Below are 15479 nucleotides of genomic sequence, written 5' to 3'. Positions count from 1 at the left end.
TTTTGGGGGGTGGGGGTTGGGGGCGGGGGGGGGAAAGGCGAGCTCTCCGTAAGGGCAGGGTTGGGGTGGGGGGGGGGTGGGAGCAGCTTCGCTTCTGCCGGGGCGAAGGTTTTGCCGTCGCCGGGTCTAGTCTTAGTGCTTTAACAGCCGCCGCCGTCCTCGCCGGGGCTGCGCGGGGAAAGGGGTGGGGGGGCTTTTCAGCGGCTCTGCTGGGTGCTGCTTCGCTTTAGGGGCCGGGCCGGGGCGGTGGCACCCCTGTCAAAAGAAATAGGCTTGAAATTCTTTAACGCGCCCCAAGGCCGTGCCACGGGGTGACCCGGCTGGGGACAATCCAGCCCTGCCACCTCCCCTCCTGCCCCTCGCCACCAGCTCTGCTCTCTGCCCGCCAGCCACCCCGCCATTTCCAAAGCAAGCAGGGGAGAGGCGGGGGGGGGGGGGGGGCTGCCGGGAGCCTGGCTGGGGGGGGGGACAGGACACCCACCCCATCACTGTGCCTGGACCAGGGCTGGGTGGTCTCACGGGGTCCCTGCACCCCTCTCTCCCCAAGGCCTGGGCTGTAGAAAAATGTCAGGTTGTTTCCCCCCCCCTTCCCCGCCCCCCGCCATCTCTTTCCACATTTCCACACAGTGTAAATTTTTTTGGGGGTCTTTAAATCAAGCCATTTTATACAGCAATAAGGGCAGGAGGGGGCCCGAGATGCTCTGGGCTCCCTGCGCTGCGGAGGGGACAAGATCCCCCCCCACCCCCCATCAGCTGGGGACAGCCACAGGCTTTGTTGTCCCCAGGGCCACCACGGAAGAGGTCGGGCAGAGCCCACCCCGGGGGCAGACGGAGACACTGGTGTCCCCTCTCGCCCTTCCGCATCATCCGTGGCCGCTCCCGGGCAGGAGGAGCGGAGGATGCGGGAGAGATTTCTGGGCCGAGGCCAGGGGAAAGGAAAAAAAAGGGAGCGCTGGGCTCCGTGGCGCTGGGAAACTGGGACACGCAGGGTTGGGGTGGGGGGTACTGGGAAACCCAGCGAGACCAGCACCACCCCGGCCATGCCCCGGAACGGGAGCAGCATCGTGTTAAGTGATGGCAGGAGGAAAAGTAACCCGAAAGATCCAGCCCTGCCTGGGCTGTGCAGAGCCCCGGGGACGCCCCGCGCCCCGCCAGCCCTCTCCCTTCCTCCACCTCTTCGAGTTTCTCCATCCTTCCCCTCCGCCACTCCAACACACGCGACCCGTCTTCAAGGGAGTTTCTTTTATCCCGTTTTTCCCTCCTGAGAGTAACGGTCCCGGTTACCATCCGGTGCCGGCACCCTCCGTTCCCGCAGCGCTTGCCGGAGGAGAGGGCAGGCTCCCGCTGCTGCCGGGACCCCCCAAGTCCAGGGCATTTTTAAACATTTCTCTCTACAAAATATTTCTACAAGCAGCCGCCTCTCTGGTATCTCACTCTTCCGGGCAGTTACTGTACAAAGGAGGGAAGAGTTAGGTTGTTTTGTTGGGGTTTTTTTTGGGTTTTTATTGTTTGGTGTTGTCTTTGTTTGTTTTTTTTTCCCCTTGCTGCGTTTAATTTCTTTGGAAATGAAAAGAAATGAAGGGGGTTATTTATTTCTTTTTAATTTATTTTGTCATATTTTTGTAAAACCTGCAGAAATGCAATAAAAAAAAAATAATAATAAAAATATATTTCAACAAGCCCGAGGCGTGGGGTAAAATTATTGCTCGCCCGGGGGCCTCTCGCTCAGGTCTCCTGGCCCTGGGGGAGGGGAGGGGACGGAGGGGACGGAGGGGACACTGTCACCCCTTCACAGTCCTCTTAACGCGGGGCAAAGCTCCCAGAGAGTGACACAAGGACGCGCCCCACCGGTGCGGTTCGATGCCAGGCCGCGGCTCTCGCGCGTGTCGTCGGGTAGAGGAAGAAAGAAGAGAGTTGTAATCCTCTAAATTCCGCAAATTTATTTATACACAGTATCAAACACGGAATAGTTTAAAAAGAAATGCCAAAAAAAAAAAATCGAACGGCCGTGACATTCGACTAACGGTGTATTTACAGTCGCTCCGCGAGGGCAGCCCTTCTGCCAACACCCAGCTTTCGGGAAAAACCACCTTCTCCCCAGCCCCACGAAAGACGATATTTTTGGGAAAAAAAATAAAAAAAAAAAGGAGGACAATTCAAGTTGCAAAGACAGGTTGGAAGTAACATGGACTCACGAGCTCAACACCGCATTGCCCAAAACCAGCCCGGGATCGCGTGCGCCGGAGGGACCGGAGGAGTTAAATACAAGCAGTTGCGGACGACAGGAAACTCCGAGCCGCTCGCAGACGCTCAGCTGCGACGCGCGACCGGCCGAGGACTGGGCGGTTTAACTAAAAATACCCGAAGAAGCCTGTTAACGGCACGCTGGGCGCTGCTGGAGACGAAATGAATGCGTCCGGAAAGCAGCACGGCTGTAGCAGGGAGGAGGGGGTGACTCAGCTCTGACCCTCCATCCCCGTTTCAGGCTGTATGTTTTACAGTAAGCCATTAGTCACCCCACGGCCCCCAGAGCCGCCGCGGAACGAACCCGAGGGCCAGTCCCGCTCCCCGCCAGCCCACGCCGCTGCCTCCGCGCTCCCCGGCCCCTCGCTCCTTTTCGCGCACACACACACACACAGACGCGGCTTAACAAAGCCGGGGGAATATTTGACCTGTCAAACTGTCTAATATCGTACCTCCAAAAAAAACCCAGACCCACCGGGCGCGTTTAACAGCAACATCCCAGGGACGACAGCTCCGCGATTCGCCCAAGAGCAAACCAGACAAGTCGTTTCTGGAGCCGGTAGCAACGAGGCGAAGTGAAACGTTCCCGCTAGCCGAAGAGAGTTTCCTTCCTTCACGAAGGCGAGGAAATTAAAAGCAGTTAGAGCACAAAAAGGACAAATTACCACCCTCCTCGTGCAGCTGGAGGGCAGCTTCGCTCTCCTACAGGGCGAGGAGCGGGGCCGTCTCTCGCCCCTCGACGCCGCCAGGAGCTGGTTAAGGGAAGGAGGAGAGGACGACCTGCAGAAAAACTCGGTGGCCACCGCAGCGGCCACCGCTGGCCCACAGGCATGCCCCGCTCCCCCCGCCCCGCGTCACCTGGCTGATTCAGCCTATTATAAAACCAAAATCCCCATTTGAAATAGGGTCAAGTTTTACCAGCGCTGCCCTTTGATCTTGCCAGCTCAATACTTACTTTCAGGTTTACACGGGCAAAACTTGGCACTCTACCACGACAGTTAAAGCCACCCAGACGCCTCAAAAAGCACTAAGGCTGCCAAGACTACTTTTAAAAAATTCCTAGAACAACCCAATTCTAAAATCACACACGTAGGGAGACTTAGTTCTTCATATTTGAGGACACGCTAGGAGAATTTTGGCTTTAAAAACAGAAACTGAGCGTTAAGGAGAATTTGAAAGCCGGCATTTCCTTCTCCTGTTTCAGTTACAAAGATGTTCTTCCCTGCCAGCCGGGTTCAGCCTTTTCAATATCTAGATGTTTGGTTTTTTTCTCCCAGTAGTTAAAAAAAGACGAGGTTCTGGAAGTCCTGTCTCCTCCCTGACATTAAACTCTCAAGATGACACACATCTTTCATATAAAATATAACGCAGCTGCCAGCACACGCGTTTCGGGGCGAGCTCCGCAAGCCGATGCCGTGACAGTAAGGCATTTAGTGTAGGCTGGACACAACCATTAAACTCCTAAGTATGCTGGCGTGGCCAGTCCACCTGGAAAACCTGCTGACTCGGCTTTTTTTGGTGATCACTAGCCACAAACGTCCCAGATCAGCCTCTCCCGACACGGAGAGAGACCGGCTGGAAGCCCCTCTGGTCACGGTCAGCGCGTCGCACAATTCCTCTGCTGCCAGGCTGACGCCGTTAATCCAGGAAAACAAATTGGTTTTCCCCTTATAGATGTGCAGGTCTTTTCAAAAAATCTTAAAAAAAGAAGCTAGCAGTATACAAACAAGCCAGGAAAGGGCAAGTGATAACGTAGCTGGGAGCTGCAGTGTTCGAAAATATCCAAAACTCCCGCTTAGTCATTGCCCTTACGGCCAGCGTCAAGGAGCTCACCGAAAAATAAAGCTTTGAAGTTATAACTACTGAGTATAGAGTGAAAATTTTAAGATTAATGTCCAGCCTGTTCAAAATTCGTCTTACAGGAAACACATCCCAACACCGACAACTGAACGGCTGCATAAGGCACGCACGGGAGAGGGAAGGAAACCCGTTTTCCAGCCGATCCCGCTCCAAAACCGACTTCACGGCCCTCCCACACGGCACAACCCCGAACAGTCGCGCGCTCCTGGAGTTTACCGACAGCTTGGCACATTCACCAGGATGACAGAAAACAGCGTTCGGCTTAAGCGTGTCCTTTGGATTCACCACAACCCGGCTCAGCAACCAGCTCCGGGACGTCACCGGGACGCGTATCCCAGTCACCCAAACCAGTACAGCGCTGGCGCTTCATGACTAGCCCAGGCTAAGAAGTCATTTTTTTTAAAAAAAGTCACATCTTACATATCTAAACGATTTTAAAAGCCTGTCCTCTTACAGTGAAATGCATCTAAATGCATCCTCACAGTGAAACGCATCTAAAACCTTCCGCCCACCTCAATACTCCCGTGGTAAAGAATTTTGCCACAATTCCAAGCCGAGCCGCAGCCTCGGGCAGGCGGGATCCGAGCAACTCCCTTCCCACATCTCCTGCCGCTCCCTGTTCTTTGTAGCACAACGTGGTTCCAGGGCTTGTCAAAACCTTGTACACGTGCTTGCAAACTCCGTAAAGCTTTGCGAAAACAGTCCTCCGCAGCTTGCCAGCTTCCTACGAAAGCAAACCTTCCGGCCACAGGTTCTGCTGCGTTCTGCGCTTCCCGGTTGGAAGGACGCCGGGAGGCGGCCTCCAGCCTCCCGCTCGAAGCAGGGGCGATAGCGAACACGGAGCGGGTCGCTCGGGGCATCGCTTGTCTTGAAAAGCTTCCAAGGACAGAAACAGGAAACACCTTGAGAGCTGAACGTGCCAACGGTACCTGACCGAACGCACTCCGGCAAAATAAACCCCCCCGGCAAACTCCGGGAGCCAACCATCGAGGCAAACAATTCACCCAGACTTGGCTGCTCAGACCCAGTTACCCCTGAATTCACAGCGGAGGACAGAACGTTAAAGTCTATCTTTTCCTTCAACGTTTCCCCACCTCGAAGTATCACGCGAGTACTTTTTGTTACTACTTCTCCCCTAAAAAAAGAAAACGACAAAAAAAGCAGCGATCACACGCCATCGAGAATTAACCTAAACAACGCCTCAGCTGCGCATCAGTCACTAGTGTATTTTTATCTTAAAATAAGGCGGTGCCCAGCTTGTTGCTCTTCGGAACTCCCCCAGCGCACATCTCATTGCTGGCATCGGGCACAAGCTCCAGCGCCGTTTAACACAGCACAGACGCCCGCGAAGAGGAGTCTGCTGGAAGGGGGCTGCTCTTCGAGGGACTCATCGTCCGTGTGTGTCCCCCCCCCGGTATCAAGAACCACGTTTCCGCTGCTTGGGTTTTTGAGGAGAGATGCACTAATTCAACTAGGATAACAAAATTCCGATCTCTGACGAGTATCTCCAGTTTTTGTTAAAAAAACCCCCAAACCTTTAGTAGACATCGGTAACAGAAACAATAAAAATCGGGGCCACGCAGACATACACAAAAAACCCCTGAGGGTCACTAAATCTCAGTCACTTTGTAACAAGAGAGCTGGAATCGGGGAGCTGGGTATTATACAAATAGTGCAGTCGGCAAAAACCCCGCGTTTGGTGGGTTTTTTTTAAACGTTGTTGTTGTTTTCAATGCACTAAGGCACCAGGAAGTCACAGTTAGGCAAAGAAGACCTTCCACGCGACATTCAAACCCGCGACACTTACCATGTATTAAACAGACGTGAATAAAGGATGGAAGCGCCGCAGCCCGAGGACAGCACTCCCGAGCCAGCAGCAGCACCGAAAGGGAGCTTGGAGAAGGAAGGAGGGAGGAAAGGAGCTCTCGCTTCCCACGGGATGGGATGGAGAAAGGCTCACTGTGGGTTTTAGCAATCCACTCTGCTTGTACACAACCACCAACGCAAAAAAAAAAACCAAACCAAAAACAACTCAAAAAGCCAAAGTTCGAAGACTTGTTTCTCCAGCGCTTCAGAACCGCTTTAAAAAGGCAACTTTCTTTTTACCTCCTAAAAACATCGGCAGTGTTTCAAAGGCTCCCATCACCAACCAAGATCATTTTTAAAGACACGGAGGGCACAAAGACGGGGGTTTACAACAGGAAGGAACTGCCAACTCTCTTTAATAGTACATCGCTCTGTCTAGCAGAGAAGTCAGCAAAGCTCAAACCTTGCCATATCAATCAAGAATTATACAGCATTTTACAACTTTAAAGCACTGTACAAACATCACTGCAAGGCTGCAGCTCTCTCCAGCTTTGCTAAACACACAAATTGGTCACACTTTACCACCAGCTGCACGTCCGTTTCCTCTTTTTTTTTCTTTTTTTTGGTATCTCACAGCTCTTCAAAGGATTCTTCAGCTTCAGCTGATCCCCGCGAGGCCGGATGCGAACGCGGCATCTTCAGTCAACGTCTTGCACTTTGCACAAAAGCACTTTTTTGATAGCATTAACTCTGGGAGGACTCCTCTCGCAATCGCCGGTAAATCACACGGAAAGCCAAGTGTATTTTCTCTTCACCAACACAGTTGGCATTTTCAACAGCATCGTAGGAATTCGGAGGTTACTGCCATAGCAAAAAGGTAACAGTTTTTTGAGGCAGATACAAAGTTCTAAACTACTCAGTGTTAAGTTAAATTCACTCACTGCATCAGAAACCTGGCGCCTAAAGGACATTTCGAAATGCAACGTGCGCCGTGCCCTGCTCTTCCTCGGGTTCTGCCTTGCCAACATACGGTCGTCAGCAACAGTTTTCTCTCCCTTCTTGTTCCCTTCGCCCCCAAACCTGGATATGTGGCGTCCCCCGGTCGGACGGGGACGCCGTGGAGAAGGGGACAGCAGAAACCCTCAAAGCCGGCGGCTGCCGCAGCCACGCCGAACGAGGCTTATCCAGGATCTCTAGAAAAACGTCCGTGCCACCTCTTGAATTGGTGTTTAGGATTTGTCAACGAGGAAAAAACACAGCTATAAATGCAACAATTTAAACTAACACAGTGTGAAGTCAGCTTCTTACGTTAAAGCAGACGAGACATCATTACTAAGCTACACCTTTCCTGTCCCCTTCAGGTGACGATGCTCATTTCCTTTCAGTCTCTGAACCTCTGAATCCACCTCGACGACTTACGGGGTTCCGTTTTGGCTCTTACCGAAGAGTCAGCGAAGGGTTACAGGCAACAGGCACTGAACTGTCACAGTCCAAGAGAGACTGGTCTTCGTCAGAGACCATGGAAGCTCACATTTTGATCAACTCCAAGTCCTGGGCTCCATTCCAGACATGCCGATATGGCAGGAAAATACAACGTACCATTATTCAGAGCCGGCAGCTGAGACAGAGAACTAGATCTAGGTGCCGAGGTGCTCCCAGACTCTTCCAGCCAAGCGCTGCCTGCAGGGCGCCTGCCCAACTCCATTCCATCAGCTGTTGCTTAAATGCACTGCTGATCAAATACTCAGAACAGGATAAGAGTATCCTTGTATTCCAACGGAGAAGTTGCACAGATCAGTCCGTTCAAGACCAAGAGACGGTTAGAATTTAAGAGCAACAAAAAGCAACACACCTTTCACTTTGAACTCTCCGTGGCCACTGACGCATGAGACAATGTACGCTGCCAAATGACTGTGGCCCTCCCAGAACAGACCAAAAGAATAAAACTTACAGCTCAAGTTGACAACACGGTTGCTAAGATCAACATAACCCTAAATGACACCCATGTTTTTTTGTTTTTTTTTTTGTTTTTTTGTTTTTTTTTTTTTTTAAGTGCAGTGCCAGTTTCAGAATAGTTGAGAAAAAAAATAGTGAGGCCCCACACTTATGGCTGGACTGGGCACATTCAAAGAAGAATTAACCACTTGGAATATGTCAACGGGCAGATGAATCGGAAAAAGCTCTATCACGGAAGGGTTCTGTAATAACCCGCGTCTCTTACCCAGGCTCCCATTGCTAGACCCAGGTGATCAGGTAACAGATTCAACAAAACCTGTGAAAGTGACAGTGTATATTTTTAGAAAGGAGGAACTAAGGTTATACTACATCATTTACTGAATTGTTCCACCATCGCTCCGTAAGTTTTACGGCATAAATAAAAAATGGAGAGGAAAAAAAAAAAATAAATACATTGGCTCCTATGAAGTCAGAAGTGGTTTAGGCTGCATAGTGGAGGGGTGAGAGATGGGGGCAAGGGGCAAAATTTACACACTTTGAGACAAAACAGGAAGCGCCTGCAAAGTAGTAGAGGAGAAAGCCAAGAGTTTAAGTGTCCTCGTTCATATCCTGGCTGTCTGTCCGAGCGATTTTCCGTGGTGGCGCCGAATTCTCACCTTCTATTTCCACTTGCTCTTGATCTCTCTTCTTTGCTGCATTCTGTTGGGACAGAGAAAGCCACGGTGAAACTCTCCAAAGCCTTGGATTCTGGTGGCAGTTAGCATCGGTAGGACAAGTTTTTGTTTGTGAAAGTTTTTTGGATGGAATACAGTGATGCAATGACCTAACTGACACGCTGGAACGGACACTGAAGAGGATTTTGCCCAAAGCCAAAAGGTGCTCCTTCGAGATTGTTCTTCAAATTTGAAGGTGGGACTAAAAGACCAATCGTTGATCTTGGCACCTTTTATTTATAGATCTCAAATATTGCATAAACATGAGTAAGATCCTCTTTCCCACTGCTCTGAGTCAGTCTCTAAACTTATCTAAATCTCCCAAAGCCTTCTGTCACATACAAATACTTTCTTTTCAGCTTCAAGGTTCCTTATAATTTCACCTCTCTCCATGTTCTTCCTCCACCTCTGCTCTGCCCGTGATGGCACCCACTGCTTCGACATCTCCCCTCCGAAGCCATTGCCTTGTTCCGAGTACTCCCAGCCCAGCTACCCCAGTTCCTTGTCTCAAACGCTAGCTAGAGCCTACTAATTTGCGCATTCCTCATACGAGAACTCCGATTTTGTACCGGAGGTACTTCCACCGCCTCATTAGTGCATTCACATTCTGCACAAGCTCACCTGGCATCTCCTAACAGGCCTGGGAGGTAAGAGCAGCTTTGCCCAGCTGGAAAGGAGAGGCTGAGGCACAGGGAGACCAATTTGCCAAGGTCACAAAGGAAAACTGCAGCAAATGGGAGATGTAACTGCAGTCTCCCAAGTTCTAGACTAAACACTGAGTTAACGTCCCTTAAGTTGAAAGGGAAGAAAAAGTTGGTTTGGTTTCTTTTCTTAAAAAAGAAGCGTTGTGCAGAGACAGAGCCGCCTTACGCTATCTTTTGCTGAAGTGCAGTTCGCACTTTCTTTTAATTAATCTTCAGTATTTTGGTTGTGAACGACATTCAGCTCAATCAGCCCGAGTCAGCAAAGCAAGACAAGACGTTAATATTAAGAAAACATGACCATACCTTTTTGTCCCACTGCTGATGTAAATAACGCAAAAGTATATTTGTTTTTTCTGTTACTATGACTGCAAAAAAAAAAAAAGAGAGAGAGAGAGAAACATACTGAGGTCATTTTAAAGAGGACTTTTAAAATAGTGCAGTAATCACCACATTACTTCACATACCAGGCATGGTCCTTTTTAATAAAAGGATGCTATGCAGTAACACCAATCACTTAATAAGGACAGAGGAAAAGCACAAAAAACCCACAACTAGACATACACTGCTAATCACAGTTCAATAATATCACCTGATCTGAAGTGTAAAATAAGGGAGATCATGCCTATGCCAGATTTTTAATATTAGACCAGAATAAAGTTATTAAAGAACTCAAACTTTAGCAGGGCAGACTTACTTTGTTCAGATGGATATTCTCTCGTGGGAAGATATACCGATGGTCGTCTATTCTGTAGAAGAATTACAACAGTTACAGACCAAAGACAGCAAAAAGCTGATTTTTTTAACCCAACCACAGCTAAACCAACCAAAAGGCCCTCAATAACGCAGGCTACAAATGCGCTGGGATATTCTGCCCTGTTACGTGACGCTGTGCAGCTACAGCTTTTTAAAACACACATATAAAGAAGAAGGTCCGTTTTTCGCATGCTTTTCAGGGCATAAGGCTACTATTAAAGAACGCATATATGAAGAAAGCATCACAGATGTGGTCTGGTTGATGTGATGACACATTCCTCACCAAAGCAGGCAGGAAGTTTTCCTTGCCAAATCTCAACTCGTGAACACTATCAGCTGTGATCATAAATGGTTTTTAAGCAAACAAACGCTCATTTCGAGTTTATTTCACTCTAGCATCCTTTGAGGCAGGCACGAAAACCTCCCCCCCAAAGCACCAAGATGCGGCAATACTTACCGATGCTTTACATACAGAATCCGCATGGAATCTGCTGAAGTTGCTTTTGTTGTAGACCGGTAATCCTTTCAAAAAATCTGCCTAAAAAAAGACACACAACAAAAACAAACAAGTAGCTGAGGAACGAAAGAGTGATATTCCCGTGGTTGTTTGTTTTGTGCTGATTCTCGACGGAGTCTCTCGGGTCATTAAGATAAACAACCACAGGAACTGAAGGATGCTGCCAGGTCCCGGTTAGTGAGATGGTTGTTGGATACGAAACCCACCCAAAACTGTTTATGTAAAGTAAGCCAACCCCTCAGCTTCCACATTTGGCTCACCATATCCCCAATGTTCAGTAATTCAGTTAGAAAGCTGCTAATTAAGTCTGTTTTGGCAGATAGGTGATTACGGGTGAGCTCTGACAGAAGGGGATTCGCACCACGCAGACACAACCGCCGCTGATGAGCAGACCAGAATTCACAGTGATTTACCAGCAGAAATCACAACATCACACGAAAAAACTCTGCCCCAGTTTCGCTGATGCCTGAAGTCCTTGAATATTACACCGTATCAAACCAGTTGCTCTTTCACTTTCCCAGTTCACATTCTTTGTCACAGACCAAGGCTGGTTCCACAGAGCAATAAAACCCTCCATGGCCTCAAATCCCAATCCTTATCGCACCCCTATCAGCCTGCCCCAATTGTATTTTTCTTTCAAGGATCACATCCCGGCACGCGTCAAGGCTACTGGTACATCAAAAAAAGAAATAATCCCAAGTTTTGCTGGCAGCGGCGAGATCCCCACTCACAACAAAACTGTTGATCACACAGGCCAGCAAAGCTCTTTGCCGAACAGCCGCAGGAACCCTGCAGAGCCCTCTCAGCTTAATTAAGCCGTAGCAGCATGAAACAGGAATTTCCTTCTCCAAAGTGAAAAAGGAGGGCGGGAGGAGAGCACCAAGCTTAAAAGCGTGTGTTGGAGCCCCTCTACTCACAGCAGAGACAAAGGAAGATGCCCAGCAACGTCGTTAAAGTAAAGGGAAGGTGGGTAATGAATGTAGGATGAACCTGTGCAATAAGCAGAAGAGAGAGGCGACCCTTCTAAATCATCAGCTACCTGTATCGTAATGATACTTGCTTAAAGGTTCAAAGCCTGTTATATTAAACACTAAAGGATTCTACTCCGGGATACACATCACCTTATTTATAAGCAATTTTAAAAGGACAGTAAAGCAGCAGATGACAAGTCATTTGGTTTCAGTGTTAGGAGCAACGCGTAAATGGACACTACTGCTGCAGAACTGCTAGGCTGGAAGACATTGTTTTCATTTAAATAGAAGCCATTATTTTTATTAGCGCTGCATCTTTAATTCAAAACAAAGAGCTATAATTAGCCAAACCAGGAAAATATTGTTCATACTTTTGTTCTTAAAAAGAACTCTACCGACGTTCCAGTTTACACATCCAGCCCTTCCCACATGCCTGCTTGTAGAAATAATCTTGTTAAAATACCGGCCTTGGGTTCAAGCAACGAATTGCAAATTTCTCTTGCCCGCCTTAATCCCACGGGGCCAATGCTATTTCCCTGTGCCTTCCCTGCCTTCGCTCACGAGTTCTCCAGGGCAGAGTCCATCGCTCGCTCCTCTGCGGAGCGGCCGCACCACGGTGGAGCTTGGGAATTAAGGCAGGATCTTCCGGCTCTGCGATAGCAGAAGCCCTCGGTTTCGGACCGCGCTGCGGTCTCAAGTTCACCACTTCCCACGCTTGCCCCGACGGATTTCTCTGCTCATCTGTTCTCATTGACATCCACACTCGGCACCGATGAGCAAACACATCCGCTACCCGAGGACTCCCGGGCTGAAAAGGATGGGGAACCCTTTAACGACTTCTGAAGGCACAGCCAGACGGTTTTCTCCACATAGCCCAGATTTAAGAATTACTAGTTATATTACTCTGTTTAGGACTGAGGATCTTTAAAAACATCCTATTATGTTTCAAAGCATCTCGCCTTCCCATTGCATTAAATTTGCAGGCTTTTTATGACAAAGTAACCTGCTCCGCTACACCAGCCTAATCCAGAGAGAGACAGACACGTCCCCGATTTCTTTTATCACAGTAAAAGCCTGACAACTACTTGGCTCTATTACTGCTTATAAGAATGGAAAATAACTGCTCTAAATAAGAGCCGACAACTTCAAGTACCTCTTCAGTAAGCTACAGCTCACCCCAAGTTCCTCACGCAAGACTATTCCCCTCCTTCCAGCTGGGAATTTGGTCTGGCAGAGCCTGTGTCTCCCTGGAAAGAGACCGGGAGAGTGGGATCGCAGCTCTCACCGGGGATTCCGCAGTCTTTTAACGGATTTTTACAACAGAGCAAGTTACATCCAATAAGTTGTAAAAACACTGTTACAATCATCAGTCAAAACGCAATTTAAATGGTGAATGTGGGGTTTTTTTACCCCCCTCTTTACCATATAAACAACTAAAGCAGGATATACACGAGCGAAGCACAGACTTGCAAGCAGGAAGGTTACTACGCTCGGACAACACCTGGAGACCTCAGCTCTAACAGCCACGAGCGTCCCCGGCTCTCCGCCACCACCTTTCCTTTTCTCAGGCCAGCAGTCGCCTGGGTGGACCAGCTCCAGCCCTGCCAGCAGTGCCCAGTGCCCAGCCACAACCTAGCTGGAGCAAAACAGGGACGCTAAAACAAGGAGAGACGGACCTTTCTCCAACCTAGGCTCCAGCCAGCACGTTAAGCACTCGCCACCAATTCAGCTGAAGAGTCTGGTTGTCACTGATGCAGACTATCCCTCCGATAACGGTAATTCTGCTGCAAACACGCACATTTCTGCCACTATCTGCTGATATGATCTCAGAGATCACTGAAAAGGCCCCCTCGGGGGAATTGCCTGGAGTCGTATTCCTGGATATTCTGAATTAGACAATACTCCAAGTGCAGTGATCCTTATCTGCTCCAAGGGCACCGGATAAATAAGCCCCGGTAGGTCAGTGCTGTGTTTACACACCTATGGCACAAGGCACACCGAGTCATACCTCCCGTATAATGTCACATGAGGAAACGTTCCCCCCCGCCTGCCTTCTGCCACTCTTTAACCAAGGAAAGCACACCCCAGCCAAGCTGGTGAAGCTGCTGCAGCTTCCTGCGTGGATGTGAAAAACCAGCACCCGAACCGAGCCGACGCCTCGTTTCCTTTGGGGAAAGGCAAACTCAAAAAAAAAAAACAACCAACAACAAAACAAGCGCGATTATGCAACCTCAGAAGACAACACTAGTTCCTTCTATGATTTGGGAAGTGAGGTAGAGATAAGATGCATCTACTGTTCCTGCGTCAACGAGGGCGCTCAGCTTCCTAGGAAGACAACAGTCCTCATCTAAAAGCAGAAAGGTGAAAAAAACCCCACATATATATGTGCCCCATTCTCAGCTTTTTGAAAGGAACCGCAGTAACAATGCGCAAAAAGATGAGGCCCAGCACAGAGATGCTGAAAGCAGAGCTCTGTCCCAGCACCATGCACGTGGACGTGGGTTAGAGGAAAACCACTAACACGAACTCGGGAACAGCCACGATACGCCTGTACGTGGAGACCGCGGACACTGCTGTTTTCCCCTTCGTTACTGAGCTTGCAGAGGGGCAGAAGGAAAACTCTCTTTCTCCAAAAATTATTACGTTGCTGCAAAGGGAGGGAGGGAGACTGGAAGCCTCTTGGCTGTGACGGCTGCCACCGAACGCTGAGGCACCAGACCGAGTCCCTGTTGCTGCTCAGGGGGCACAGAAAGGATTGAACAACCTCCACACCCCCCAGCCCCGGCGCCGGCGGAGCACCCCGCACCTCGGACGTGCCCCAGTTTCCCCTTTCTGTCCCCGAGTTTTGGGCGTGGAGGAAACACCCCGCACCCTAGCAGTGCCCCAGCTGCTCTCAGCCCCCCATCCCCGAGGGTGGGGAAGACGCCACACCCTGGGGGAGCCCTCGCTCTCCAGCCATGGTGGGGAACAGCACGTACCTTGATGTACCACAGCCTCCCCCAGCCACTAGAAGGGGGGGATCCCCCCACAGCCTGGAGTGTCCCAGCCCCCCTCATCCCCCCCCCACCCCAAGAGGAGGGGTGCGTTCCCAGTTTGGGGTGCCCCAGCCTCCCACAGCCCCCCTTATCCACCCCCCCATGCCCCAAGACAAGGGGTACTTCCCCAGTTTAGGGTGACCCAGCCCCCCCCCGCCCCAAGAGAAGGGGTTTGTCCCCATTTTAGGGTGTCTCAACCCCCCCAGCCCTCTCATCCCACCCCCCCCCCCGCCCCAAGAAAAGGGGTGCGTCCCCAGCTTAGGGTGTCCCAACCTCCCCAGCCCCCTCATAACCCCCCCCCGCCCCAAGAGAGGGGTGCGTCCCCAGCTTTGGGTGCCCCTACCCTCCTCAGCCCCCCAGCCCGGCGTGTGCGGAGCCCCGCCATCTTGGGGTGCTGCAGCCCTCCACCCCCGGGGCTGTGGGCCCCCCCCGGCTCGGTGTGCAGCAACCCCCCCGCGCCCCACCCCGTCGCTAGGGACGCGCAACACCCCCGCCCCGCTCCCCCCGCACCAGAGGGTGGCTCACCCCCCACCTCGGGGCGCCTCAGCCGAGGCCCCCACCGCCCCCCCACCTCCGCCGAGGCCCCCACCGCCCCCCCACCTCCGCCGAGGCACCGGGCGGGGAGGCCGGAGGCGGGGAGGCCGGAGGAGGAGGCGGCGGCGGCGGCCATGGGCCCCCACTCCCCGGGCTGGGTGGGGCAGCAGGTCGGGGCCGGCGGGGGTGCAGCGGCGGGGCCCCCCGGGCCGCGCTCCCCTCACAGGGACGGGCAGGGGGCGCCGCCATTTCGGGCGGGGGGCGCGAGGCACCTACCATCTTCGCCGCCGCGAGGAACCGCCCCTCCCCCGCCGCCGCGCCTCGGCCCGCCCACTACCCCCGCTGCCCGCCGCCGCCGCTCGCCGATTGGCCCCGCGCCGCACCGC

At 51.4% G+C, this 15479-nt stretch overlaps 1 protein-coding gene across 1 annotated transcript; it reads right to left on the bottom strand.

Moving 5' to 3' along the window:
- Window positions 1–1920: 1920 nt before the first annotated feature.
- On the bottom strand, window positions 1921–15435 carry DDA1 (DET1 and DDB1 associated 1). The gene is made up of 5 exons (XM_074566039.1): window positions 15370–15435; window positions 10494–10574; window positions 9978–10029; window positions 9587–9648; window positions 1921–8565 (listed from the first exon to the last, which is right to left on the bottom strand). Exons 1-5 carry the CDS (start codon window positions 15370–15372, stop codon window positions 8455–8457), a joined length of 309 nt encoding a protein of 102 aa, XP_074422140.1. The 5' UTR covers window positions 15373–15435; the 3' UTR covers window positions 1921–8454.
- Between the last annotated feature and the right edge of the window lie 44 nt (window positions 15436–15479).

This window comes from Larus michahellis, chromosome 23 (genome assembly GCF_964199755.1).
Source record: "Larus michahellis chromosome 23, bLarMic1.1, whole genome shotgun sequence".
NCBI lineage: Eukaryota > Metazoa > Chordata > Aves > Charadriiformes > Laridae > Larus > Larus michahellis.
This window is presented reverse-complemented; position numbering and strand designations above follow the sequence as displayed.